Source organism: Hemitrygon akajei, chromosome 31, assembly GCF_048418815.1.
Source record: "Hemitrygon akajei chromosome 31, sHemAka1.3, whole genome shotgun sequence".
NCBI classification, from domain to species: Eukaryota; Metazoa; Chordata; class Chondrichthyes; order Myliobatiformes; family Dasyatidae; genus Hemitrygon; species Hemitrygon akajei.
Genome location: NC_133154.1, coordinates 22,579,179 through 22,593,023, shown reverse-complemented (window position 1 = coordinate 22,593,023; position 13,845 = coordinate 22,579,179). Strand labels below are relative to the sequence as shown.

Genomic DNA, 13,845 nt, shown 5'->3' with positions numbered 1-13,845 from the left:
AGTTGATCGCTTCTCATCGCATCTCATGCACCCCAAAAGTTATCTCCATCTACCCCTAGGGGGGAAGGGGGAGCTTCCCAATTTATCAAACAACCGCCTTTAACCTTCTGAACAACGTGGCAGAACGAGGTCACTACAGCTTTACTCGGAGCGCGGCCCATGAGCCTGGGAAAACAAGATGCCAATCATTTCAACAGCGCTCTCTTCAGACAAACTAACACATTGCAAAAGGGAAGAAGGAAGTAAATGCTTTGTTAAAGCCGGCGTTCTTGTCTCTATGAAATTTAGACTCTGTTCCAGCTCTCTCCGGGGTCTCTAGGGCATGTAGCTGGCCTTACAGTCCAGCTTCTTCTGGCCCAGCAACGTGCCGTCAAACTGGTAGGTCAGCTTCTTCTTGATCTTCCGGATCTCGCCCGTCTTGCCGTAGTTCCTCAGGGCCCGCGCCATCTTCTGGTAGGTCATCTTCTTGCGGTTGCCCTTCTGCATGCCCCAGCGGTGGGCCAGCATCTCCTTGTGCTTGGAGGAGAACTGGAAGGTGCCCTTCTCCCGGTCCACCCACCACACGCAGTCCCGCATGTCTCCGCTCTTCAGTAGCTCCAGCAGGAACTGGTAGAGCCGGACTTTCTTCCGGGCACCTGAAAAGGGTAAAAACCACAAGACCATAAGACACAGAAGCTGTATTAGGGCCATTCAGCCCATTGGACTTATCCCTCTCACGCCTTCTCCTCATAATCTTTGCAGCCCTTTCTGATCAAGAACCCATCAGCCTCTGCTTTAAGTAAACCAAATGACTTGGCCTCCATGTCTGTGACAATGAATACCACAGATTCATCACAGGCTGGCTAAAGAAATTCCTCCTCATCTCTGTTCTAAAGGGACGTCCTTCTATTCTGAGACTGGGCCCTCCCTCTATTGGAAACATCCTCTCCGCAGCCAGTCTATGGAGGCCTTTCAATATTCGATACGTTTCAATGAGATTCCCCCTTCTAAACTCCAGGGAGTACAAGCCCAGAGCTGTGGAGCACTCTTCATACATTAACCCTTTCATATCTGGGATCATTCTCGTGAACTTCTCCAAGGACAACACACTTCTTAGAAAATAGTTGGAGGAAGAGACAGAGGGCGGAGGCTCAAGGTCAATTGGACTCAAAGAGACAAAGAGGTGGAATAGACACAAGAGACAGCTGTTGGTGGAACCTGGAGCAACACGCAAAATGCTAGAGAACTCAGAGTGCCCTACATCATTGGTACACTCCTCCCCACCATCAGTAGTATCAACAGGATACACTGCCCCAGGCAGCAATGTGCATCTTCAAAGATGCCCACCATCCAGGCCATGCCATCTTCTCACAGCCGGAGGTACAGACGTCTGAATGAAGCCCCGCACCTCAATGACCCCTCAACCATCAGACCCTTGAATCAAAGGGCATAACTTCACTCAGCTTCACTCACCCCATCACTGAACTGTTCTATGGACTCACTTTCAAAGACTCTTCATCTCATGTTCTCAATAATTTTTGCTTATTTACTTATTATTATTTCTTTATTTTTGTATTCGCACAGTTTTTTGTCTTTTGCACATCGGTTGAACGCCCAAGTTGATGTGGTCTTTCACTGATTCTATTATGATTATTATTCTATTATGAATTTATTGACTATGCCCACAAGAAAATGAATCTCAAGGTTGAATATGATGACTAAGACGTACTTTGATAATAAATTTACTTTGAACTTTGAATCACCAGGCTCAGGAACAGAGACTTCCCTTCAACCAGTCATTTCTTCAACCAACAGACACAAGCCTATCCACTACTTCAGAACAGCAACACTATGACCAATTTGGGCTTTTTTTGGTCCTAAATATGTTCTTTCTTGTGTAAGTTTTGTATATTCTCCTTGTTGAATTTGTGCATGATGTGATGCTACTTTTGTGCCTGTAACACTGTTCCAGGTAGGTTTCTCGTTGTCCCCGTGCGTGCGTGTACTAAGGGAAATGGAGAGTTGACATTTCGGGTCAAGACCCTTAACATAAACTGAAAGGTAGAGGGGAGACAGTCAGTGTAAAGAGGTGATAGGGAAGGGAGGAGCAAGAGCGAGCAAGTGATGAGTAGATCCAGCTGAGGAGGGGTAATGGGCAGACGGAGGAGAGGATGGTGGCAATAGTGACAGAGGCTCGGAGGTGAGAGGAGAGGTGACAAAGGGCTGAAGACGATGGTACTTGAAAGGAGAAGAAGGGGAGGGAGATAGGGAGGGCAAATGGTAACTGTGGGAGGGAGCGATGGAGGAGGGGAAGGAAAAGATGATGAGGGTTAGGGTGGGTGTAGGAGAGCGGCTCCCAACCTGGGCTCCACGGACCTTTTGCATAATAAAAGAAGTTTGGGAACCCCTGGTGTAGGAGGATCTGGATAGGTGGGAGAGAAGTGAGGAACGGCAAGCGAGAACTTTACAGCAAGGGGATGAGCTGGCAGGAGACTGGGCTGAGATCTGCTCTCTACAGGCAAACAGCCCAGGGGTAATGAAACAGCAGTTAGTTCTCCGGCCTGAGCTCAACCCCGACCTCAGCCGCTCTCTGCATGCAGAGTTTGCACGTTCCTCATGAGATTCATAGAACACAAAACCAAACGAGATGCATGGCCAGAACAAGGTAGATCGTGAGGTCAAGAGTTCATCTTATCATCTGAGGGAACCAGTCCTATAACGGGGGGGGGGGGGGGTAGAAACTGCCCTTAAGTCTGGTGGTATCTGCTTTTTTGTACCTTCCATCTGATGGAAGAGGGGAGAAGAGAGAATGTCCAGGGCAATTCTTTACCTGAGAGGGCATATATTCAAGCCAGAGATTGAAAGAACAAAGAACATAGATCATTACTGCCCAGCACAGGCCATTCGGCCCATGATGTTATGCTTACCCTTTAGCCTACTCCAAGATCAATCTAACCTTTCCCTCACACATAGACCTCCAGTCCTCTTTCACCAATAGTTCCCCCGAGACCACCAGTTTCCAATCACTTCCCAATGAGGTGCGGGAGGAGGGGAGGGATACAAGCTGGCAGGTGATAGCTGAGACCAGGTGAGGAAGGCAGGTGGGTGGATAGGGGAGAGGGTGATGATGGGAGAAGTTGGCAGGGGATAGGTGGAAGAAGATAAAGGCCTGAAGAAAAACGAATGTAATAGGAGAGGAGAGTGGACCATTGGAAAATGGGAAGGAGGAAGGGCACCAGAGGGAGGTGATGAGCAGATGAGGAGAAGAGAAGGGGTAGGAGGGGAGTCAGAACGGGGAATGGCAGAAGAAGGGGGTGAGGGAAAAAATTATTGTAGGTTGGAGAACTCGATGTTCATGCCATCAGGTTGGAGGCTACCCAGATGCGATATGACATGTTGCTCCTCCAACATTAGAGTGGCCTCATTGCAGCAGTAGAGGTGGCCATGGATTGACATGGGAATGGGAAGTCGAATTAAGATGGTTGGGCACTGGGAAATCATGGCAGAGGGAGCAAAGGTAGTTTGAGATTGCAGAGAAGGTCATTGGTTTTGTTATTGTCATGTGAGATCCAGCAAAAAGCTTTGCTTGCGTGCCATCAGGACAAATTAGAACTATGTTGGGGTAGTCGAAGGGAAAAATAGAGTGCAGGATATAGTGTTGCAGTTACAGAGAATGTGCAGTGCAGGCAAACAGATAAAGTACAAGGGGCCATGACGGGGCAGACTGAGACATCAAGTCGTTATCTTTATCGTACACGAGGTTCATTCAGGAACAGCAGATTGAGCGGTGAAGCGGTAAATCAAAGGAACAATCTTCAAAAGGGAAAGACCAAATGATTGTGAGCAGGGGGTGGGAGGGTCATGAGACATACTTAGTAAGTAAGAGAATATTAAAAATGTAAGGATAAAAATGGAATGAGCCAAAAATATGGCAGGCAGAAATGTCCGGCTCTGCTGCAGATAAAAAAGAGCGAGTTGCCCAAAATCAGAAAATTTGATATTTTGTTAGATGAAGCAGCCATGTGTGACTACACTACACACATGTGGTGAGCGAGTGCAAGGTTTGGGTTCTTTTAATAACACCCCCTCCCCTAGAGTCTGACACACTCACACTCACACCCAAAGCCCCAGGGAGCTTTGATGCATGCCGTGGAAACTTGTGCCTCTTTGAGTCACCCGCAAAGGAAAGGAGCAGAAAAAAAAGCATCAAACCATGTTTACGATTAGCATCGTTGTGAAGCCAAATAAGGAGACTGATCAGATGCGTGACACTGCCCGGTAGTATGGTCTGCAATGGTTCTGACATCAGCCCCACATCCTTAACCAAAGAAAAGTTTCTGACCAGTTCCTCTTTCTTGCCCATGTTCTCTGGGAACTAACCCAGCAGGCAGTTAAACACTAGGGTCCATAATGAGCCTTCACACCAAACTGCAGTCAACAGGATGCACAGCACAGCAACAGCATAGAACCAGGTCTTGCAGCACAGCTAGCCCATGCCAACCGAATTGCCACCTATGCCAATTCCGTTTGCCCATGTGTTGGACCATATGCCTCTAAACCAGGGGTTCCCAACCTTTTTTGTACCAATACCATGGACCGAAGGTTGAGAACAGCTGCTCCAAACCTTTCCCATCCATGTACCTATTCAAGTGGCTTTTAAATGCTGTTATTTGCACCTGTCTCAACCAATTCCCAAGGCAGCTCATTCCATATACAGGCCACCCCCTAGGAGAAGAGGGTGCCCCCCCCCCCCCAGGTCTCTCTTCTGACCTTGATCCTATGCTCTCTAGTTCTTGATTCACTACCCTGGGGAAAAGACTGTGTGCATTCACCTTAATGATGTCCCCCCTCATGATTTTATATACCTCTGTACGGCCACCCCTCATTCTCCTATGCTCCAATGGAGGAAAAAATCCTAACCTACTCAACCTTTTTCCATACCTCAGTCCCTCGAGTCCCAGCAATATCCTTGTCGATCTTTTCTGCACTGATGCTTTCTGTCCTGTAGAGGGATGACCAAAACTAAACAATGTTCCAAATGCAGCCTTGCTAACGTCTTGTACTGCAGCAGAACATCCCAACTTCTATATTCAGTAATGAAGGCCAACAGGCCGAACACCTTCTTCACCACTGTCTACCTGTGACACCACTTTCATGGAGCCAAATAACTGTATCCTAGGTTCCTCTGTTCTACCACACCCCCACTGGCTAACCCCTGGCTCTGCCCCTCACTATGGAAATTCCCACGCTGATTTATCTTCCCGAAATGCAGCAGCTCACGTTTATCCGAGTTAAACTCATTTTGCCACTCCTTGACCCATTTACCCGGCCGATCGAGAGCATTCTGTAATTTCTGATAACCATCTTCACAGTCTCCGACACCACTTCTATGTGTGGTAAACACCTCTCTCCACCCGCCTCCCCACAGTAGCACTATCTATCTACCAGTAGTGCAGGAAAGGACATGGTGAGAGTGTTTCAAGTTAGTGGGTGTTGGCGTGTGGTATGGAAGGAACAGTTAGAGACAGAGAGATAGATATAGAACGATGGCGATAGATAGAGACAGAGGTAAAGAGATAGGGAGACTGATAGGTAGACATGGAGATAGATATGGAGGGGTGAATGATCTCAACATTCCCCAACAAACGTTTCGTCTCACTATTCTCTCATTCAAGGAGAAGCTGCCCAGCTTTTCCATTTTCTCTTCACAACTCCCCCATCTCACACATGATCCAAGGAAATCCCATCCACAGCCACTCTGGGACCTGGTGCCTTCCCCAGATGTAGGCCCGAAGCACCAAACCCCATCACCACGTGCTCTAGCAGCCACTGGGAGGCTGGAATTGGTGTGGGTTCCACTGGTTGACACTGACCTCCATCATGCGTTGAGGATTCCCTGGGAGGGACGTTCTCATCAAATTCGCTGTCGGAAACCTCCAGCACGGGGCTGCCCACGTTGTAGTCATCATCCTCCGATACAGAGGGGCTGGAGGTGTCACCAGACGTCTGGTATGTAGGGTACAGCATCGGGAACACCTGCAGGGCACAAGAAAGGACATGGTGAGGTGGAGATAGAGAGAGACAGATAGGTAGCGAGATAGAAAGTCAGGGGCAGAGATCAAGAAACAAATAGATAGAGGTACACAACTCCATTGCCACATTCAAGTTTGCTGATGACATCAGTGTCATTGGCCAAATCACATCAGCATACAGGAGGGAGATTGAAGATCTGGCTGAGTGGTGCCACAACAACCTCTCACTCAATGTCAGCAAGAACAAAGAGCTGATTATTGTCTTCAGGAGGAGGAAAGCAGAGGTCCATGAGCCAGTCCTCACCAGAGGATCAGAGATGGAGAGGGTCGGCAACTTTGAATTCCTTGGTGTTATTATTTCAGGTGACCTGTCCCGGGCCCGGCATGAAGAAAGCACGGCGGCACCTCTACTTCCTTAGAAGTTTGCAACGATTCGGCGTGACATCTAAAACTTTGACAAACTTCTATAAATACTTAGTGGAGAATATATTGACTGGCTACGTCACAGCCTGGTCTAGAAACACCAGTGCCCTCGAATGGAAAATCCTACAAAAGGTAGTGGATATGGCCCAGTCCGTCATGGGTAAAGCCCTCCCCAGCACTGAGAGTACCTACACGAAGCATTGTCGCAGGAAAGTGGAATCCATCACCCAGGTCTTGCTGCTGGCATCAGGAAGAAGGTTCAGGAGCCTCAGGACCCACACCATCAGATTCAGGATCAGTTATTAACCCTCAACCATCAGGCTCTAGAACCCAAGGGCATAACTTCACTCAACTTCACTCGCCCCATCATTGAAATGTTCCCACAACCTACTGACTCACTTTCAAGGATTCTTCATCTCATGTTCTCAATATTTATTGTTTATTTATTATTACAATTATCGTTATTTCTTTCTTTTTGTGTTTGCATTTTGTTGTCTTTTACACACTGGCTGAATGCCCGTTTGGTGCGGTCTTTTATTGATTTTATTATGTTTATTATTCTATTATGGATTTATTGAGTATGCCCACTAGAAATTGAATCTCAGGGTTGTACATGGAGACATATATGTATCTTGATAATAAATTTACTTTGAACTTTAGAGATAGGGAGGGAGGGAGAGTAAAAAATGGAGATCGAGAAAGACAGTTGGAGATGAGAGTGAAAGTAAATGGGTTCAGAAAGGGGCAATGGAAGATAGAGGCAAGAGAAGTGCTGCGGAGAAGCAAGAGTGGGGTGAGGAAGAACGAGTGAAGGTGGAGTTTGAGGGAAACGGAGAGAGTCCAAGGGAAAGGGTGCAAGGAAGGACAAAGGTGGGGTTCTCAGTAAAGTTGTGTAGAAGGTATATCTTCACAAAGCCCTAACCTTGCCCTCCCGCCTTTCCCCATTCGATGCTGCTGTATCTGTTCCACACAAGGGCTTAGATCACCCCGGGGGAACAGACTGGTGAGACAGTGGCAACCCAGGAGAATAGGGCACCATCCCGGTGCTAATGGGGAAAAGCAAGAGGCAGCAGCACAACGAAAAGGGACACAGCCTGCACACCTTGCCTTTACATCTACCCCGAGCGAATTCTCTGCATTTTCTATGAAGCTGTGTACAATACTTACCTTTGTTTATTTACAGATATATCCCTTCCATCCCGATGAGTCTGCTCAGCCCGATTACACCCATGTGACCAGTTAATCTACTAACCCACACATCTTTGTGATGTGGGAGGAAACCAGGGCACCCAGAGGAAACCCACATGATCACGGGGAGAACATACAAACTCCTATCAGACAGCAGCGGGAATTGAGCCCAGATTGATTTCCCTCGGGATCAATAAAGTATGTCTGTCTGTCTGTCTGTCTGTATTTCTGGTGCTGTATTAGCTAATCTCTACACTACCACACTGCCTTTTCTTTTATAAACTCAAACGAAAGATCCAGATAACAAATCCTCTTCATTGCTGTTTCAATGTTTCTCTAGACAGAGATCACCATGTGACCTTTGGCCTTTCACTTCTCTGTCCCTACCTGCCAGCTATTGGTCACACAGCAATCCAATCCCCATTGGCCCATTAGAGAGCCTTTTTCTCCTCTACTTCCCCCATTTTATTAACGAACCAAACTGACACAATTGTCCTGCAATTCCCTTTCTTCACCTCTCAAACTGCAGGAGATTAACGCTGACTTGGGGAGACTAGGGAAATCCCAGAAAGTTGTCCACTAAACCCAATGAAAATGGTTGTCATTCCCACCCTATTTATGGGTGGCCATCCAGTAAGGAGTGATGAAGATGTCCTAGTGAATTTGCCCCCAGAGTTGGCAAAGTAGCTATCCATGGGGTAACGGGGGGTCCCACCCGGGTGAACTGCCTGGCCAAGTTCCAGGGGTATGTCCATGCCTGGGGTAACAGTGGAAAGGAAATACGTGGTGTCGGAGGTTACCATGGAGGTGTTCCAGGGCACCACAGGGGATAAATGCCATCCTGGACAGAAATGAGAACATGTTAATTTAATTTGGCTTGTGTAGTAATAGTGTTACTCACTGTTAGAGTCCACGTGTTTGTTGTAATATTTTGCAGTATTGTAACATTCAATGTAAACTTATCAAAGTACATGCATGTCACCGTATAAACTCTGAGATTAATTTCCTTGCGGGCATTCACAGTAAATACAAAGAAACACAATAGAATCGACAAAGAATTGCACACACAGACAGCCAATATACAAAGGGAAATGAAGTGTGCAAATAGACCATAAGATATAGGAGCCACTTGGCCCATTGAGTCTGCTCCACCATTTCATCATGGCTGATCCAACTTGCCTCTCAGCTCCAATCTCCTGTCTTCTCCCCATGGCCCTGACCAATCAAGAATCTGTCAACCTCTGCCTTAAACAAACTTGGCCTCCACAGCTGCCTATGACAAAGAATTCCACAGATTCACCACTCTCTGGCTAAAGAAATTCCTCCTCATCTCCCTTTTGAAAGGACGTCCCTCTATTCTGAGGCTGTGTCCTCTGGTCTTAGACTCTCCCACCATAGGAAACATCCTCTCCACATCCACTCTATCAAGGCCTTTCACCATTCGATAGGTTTCAATGAGGTCAGCCCTCATTCTATCAGTTAAAAAAATGAATCTCTAATGTTTAGTAAAATACAAGAACAGTGACGGCACGGTAGTGTAGTGGTTAGCACAACGCTTTACAGTACCAGCGACCTGGGTTCAATCCCCACCACAGCCTGTAAAGAGTTTGTATGTTCTCCCTGTGACCGCGTGGGTTTCCTCCGGGTGCTCTGGTTTCCTCCCACAGTCCAAAGGCGGATGGGTTAGTAGCTGAATTGTCCGTTGCAAATTGTCCCATGATTAGGCTAGGGGATTTCCGGGCGGCGCAGTCTGGAAGGGCCTTTTCTGCGCTGCATCTCAATAAATGAATAAGACATAAATATTGAGAACAGGAGGTGTAGAATCCTTGAAAGTGAGCCCACAGTTTGTGGAATGTGTTCAGGGCTGAGGTGAGTGAGTTATCCCTTTGACTCGGGAACCTGATGGTTGAAAGGGCTCCTGAACCTGGGATGGTCGATGATGATGGATGCAATTCGTAGTAAAGGTACTTCTTGCGAAAGGAGAAACGTACCTGGTTGTACTCCTCGTCCAAGGGGCAGGCGTTGTGGTTCGGCAGTGGGGGCTCCGGGTTACCCACCACCTCCAGGGGGAACTGTGGGTACAGGCTCTGTAGGTGGGAGACGGCTACGTTCTGAAGCTGGGTGAATTGTCCTCCGTCAAAGTGGTCGTAGCCAATGGCGTGGTGTTCTGACCCGGTCCAGTAATGATCTGCGTGCAGAGAGAGGCGGCTCGTTAGAGGGTCATGGGCGGCCCGGACAGTACAGTGGCGCGACGCCATACAGCGCTGGCGATCGTGGTAACTCCCGCTGCAATGTCCCCACGACCACGCGGCTTCCCCCCGGGGTGTTCCGGTTTCCTCCCGCTCTCCCGAGGCGTTGCGGGAGACCAAGGAGCAGATGGGGGGCAGTGAGCGGAAGCCTCCGCCAGTACGGGAGAGCGGCTGGAAGCAAGCGAGCGACGGTGAGCGGAGCAGTCAACTCCCGCTGCGTTTCATTAGCGGCACTGTTCCCTTGGGAGAGGCGGGGGAAGAGTAAACGTTGATTGGATCAGGGACTCAAACCCATGGGGAGACGCGGGCGGGGACTCGTACACTCCACCCACCTGCAGGCTGCTCGGGATCAGCCACGTAATACGAGTAGAGTGTGGCTGGGTGCTTGCAGTAGGCGTCTGTTTCATATGGCACCGTGTCAGGGTACTGTGGAGAAGAAACACAATTCTTAGCTTTACTCAATTACTCTTCATTACCCAATGAACACAGAGCATAATCCCATAACCCACAGGAGTGGCTATTCGGCCCGTCGGGCCTGCTCTGCCATTCCAACTCTCAGCCTCATTCTCCTGCCTCCTTCCCGTAACCTTTGTTGCCCTCGTCTGTCAGGCTCTGCTTTAAATGACTTGTCCTCCGCACACATCTGTGGCAATGATTTCAGAGATTAACTGCCCTCTGGCTAAAGTAATCCCTCCTCATCTCTGTTCTTCCGGGATGTCCCTCCTGTCTAGGGTTTCCCGTGGACCAATGCCATTAAGCTAGGGGCCTGTGGGCCCCAGGGTGGGGACCCCTGCTGTATTCCGAGGCTGTGCCCTCTGCTCCTAGGCCTCCCCCCCCCACTAATGGAAACTTCCTCTCCACGTCCAGTATTTGGTGCATTTACACTTGAGATTCCCTTCATTCTTCTAAACTCCGGAAAGTACAGAGCCGGGGCCACTTAAATGCTCCTCACACTTTAACCCTTTCATTCCCAGGCTCATATTCATAAACCTCCTCTGGATCCTCTCCAGTGCCAGCACATACGGGGCCGAAAGCTGCTCATAATGCCCCAGGTGTGGCCAGCCCAATGCCTTATTCAGCCTCAGCACTACATCCGTTGCCTTTTGACAGTACAGCTCAGGACCTGCATGCACTGAGCATGATGCAAAATTGAACTAAACACCTTCCGATCCGCGTGTCTGTCTAAACTCCTCTTGAGTGCCACTCCATGGTATCCCCTTCCACCCTCGCTGATGGCAGCACGCTTCCAGACACCCACCACCATCCCTGTGTGAACAGCCCTCTCCTCTCTAAACCTTCCCCTTCTGTTAAAAGAGAGGGCCCTTTCATTCTGCCTGCGAGAAACAGTACAGGCACATTTATCTAGTGCTGTGAGTGTGCCCACGGTACTGTCAGCTCGAGTCGGGTTTATTTTCTTCTGAGGTGTAGTTAGCTCAGACGAAGGCTTGCCTGCAACAGCATCACAGGCCCATCGGTACACACGGCGCAGAGAAAGAACAGAAATCGTATGAACTCGACGTAGATTGGGAGACCGCTTCACCGTCCGTCAGAACAAGCGGGATCTCCCAGTGGCCACCCATTTTCATTCCACTTCCCATTCCCATTCCGATATGCCAATCCATGGCCTCCCCCACTGTCGCGATGAGGCCACACACAAGTTGGAGGAACAACACCTTATATTCCGTCTGGGTAGCCTCCAACCTGATGGCATGAACGTCGATTTCTCAAACTCCCAGTAATGCCCCCCTCAACCTCCCCCCTTCTCCATTTCCCACCCCCTTTTCCCTCTCACCTCATCTCCTTGCCTGCCCATCGCCTCCCTCTGGTGCTCCTCCCCTCTTTATCTTTCTTCCGTGGCCTTCTGTCTCTTTCCCTATCAACCTCCCAGCTCTTCACTTCATCCCTCCCCCTCCCGGTTTCACCTCTCACCTTGTGTTTCTCTCTCCTCTCCCCCTCACCTTCTCAAATCCACTCCTCAGCTTTTCTTTCTCCAGTCCTGCCGAAGGGCTTTGGCCTAAAATGGCGACTGTACTTTTTCCCACAGACGCTGCCTGGCCTGCTGAGTTCCTCCAGCATTTTGTGTCTGTCACTTAGTGGAGAATCTGATATTGACTGAGGTTTAGCGATTGGCTTGGCACAGAGAGGAACCTTTCTTGTGGATTTAATCTTTGTGCCAACAGAGCTGGGGGGGGTGGGGAAGTGTTTCTATTTAATCCCTACCTTCAGAACTGGAGTATTCTGTCCACACTGCACGCGACTGTCGGCCAAGCAGTAAGGCAAGAGCGCCACGAAGAATTAAAGTGTTCTCCGATAAAACCACCACTCAGTTCAAGCTCCCGTACACAAGGCTGGCAGACGGCCATTGGATTTGAATGTTTCCCCAACAGACGTTGGTGTGCTGTTTCGCTCTGAGCTCGAGCACACCAGACATCTTGGCTGCCGATTTCTGCATCGGGCTCAGGTGGACAGTAAACCCACGCTCCCATCTGTTTCCTCTTTGCATCTCTGTGACATTCTTATCTATGTCGCCAGTGCTCTCAGTGGGGACAGGAGCTGGGGGAGATTGCCTAATGGAGTGTGCAAATAATTTGAATGGGCGGATGCCCCTGCCCTCGCTGACCGCGACCTGCCTCCCTCAGTCTCTGTGGTGCCGAGAGTTAGCTCGTAACCGAGCAGTCTGGCTCCTGCCCGCCTAGGCCTCAAGTGTTTGGCCCTTCCACCAACGGCTGCAGGGATCGCATTCAGCGCCAGCGTGTCAACTACGGATTCTGGGAATGGAGTTCTGTGAGCCCCCGCCGCCAAGGTACACAGGTCAGCGAGACTGGAGTTTTGAGGCCTAATGTTCAGGGTCCCGTCACCGGAGAATCCAGAGTTCGAGGTCTGGAGTTTGGGTTCTCATCCAGGGCCCTAATCCGCCGTCGGCAGATTCTGGGGTCGATACGAAGGTCGATCGGAAGTCGAGGCCCGGTGGCCACATTCCCGAGCCTGTCAATCTCAGCGAGTCCTCGGGGGAGGTCCGAGGCCCAATGCCCGCCAGTCCAAATCCGCTGGAGGCTGAAGATGGCGTGTGCGGGGGTTGGATTGCTGTTTCTGTGAGTGCGTGGAGGAAGAACGCGGCTTGTTTTGTTTCTGTCGCGGGCCCGCTGCGTTGCTGCCGGAATGTGTGGTGACACTTGCGGGCTGCCCTAGCGCACCCTTGGGTGTGGTGGCTGTTAATGCAAACGGCGCAGTTCACTTTTTGTTTCAATGTACATGCGATAAGTAAATCTGAATCCATCGTAGAGGGGCAGGGTTTGTGCTCTCCGCGGCCCTGTCCCTGGATATTTTAACACAGGTCTGTGCTGGCAGAATCTCCTTTGGAGGCCGTGGATTGAGCAATGGATTTCAGCCTAATACATAGCTCCTGATGGAAAGTCACATGCTCTGCTGCCCACCGGAAAACTGGTCAACGAGATCATTGAGAAAGAGTCAGAAGGGGAAATGAGAGACTTTTTCTTTCAGTTTCGAGATTATGGACACATTCCTTGAAACAGGGTGAGGTAAGGCTAAGCAGTGTACTGAAGGACAAAAGATACTGATTGGATAGGCAGATGGATGGGGAGGGTTTAGAGCTGGGGGGGGGGGTCCCCAATCTTTTCTTATGCCTTGGACCCCACCATTAACCGAAGCCATTACGTGAGATGAGTCCGCTGTCAGTGCTGATGTGACCCCTGCCCCACCCCCCCAATATCAGCTGTGGCTTGGCTCTGCTTTGCACTGGAGTTGTGCTGGGGGCTGAACTGGTTGTGCTGGGCTCTGTGCTGGAGCCGTGCTGGGGTTGGGCCGCTTGCTGAAAGAGTGCTGGCCCTTGCTTCGGCTCTGTGCTGGGGGCTGAACTGGTTGTGCTGGGATCTGTGCTGGAGCCGTGCTGGGGTTGGGCCGCGTGCTGGAAGAGTGCTGGCCCTTGCTTCGGCTCTGTGCTGGGGGCTGAACTG

General features: G+C 49.8%; 1 protein-coding gene across 1 annotated transcript in view; it reads right to left on the bottom strand.

Annotated features, from left to right (window-relative positions):
* Positions 1 to 315: 315 nt before the first annotated feature.
* Positions 316 to 13,845, bottom strand: part of LOC140719286 (transcription factor Spi-B-like) — a 39,782-nt gene continuing 26,252 nt past the window's right edge. Inside the window, exons 3-6 of the mRNA XM_073033809.1 lie at positions 10,204 to 10,297; positions 9,614 to 9,810; positions 5,853 to 6,015; positions 316 to 635 (exon numbers count right to left, since the gene is read on the bottom strand). Of these exons, the coding sequence (XP_072889910.1) occupies positions 316 to 635; positions 5,853 to 6,015; positions 9,614 to 9,810; positions 10,204 to 10,297 (774 nt within the window). The remainder of the gene's footprint in view (positions 636 to 5,852; positions 6,016 to 9,613; positions 9,811 to 10,203; positions 10,298 to 13,845) is intronic.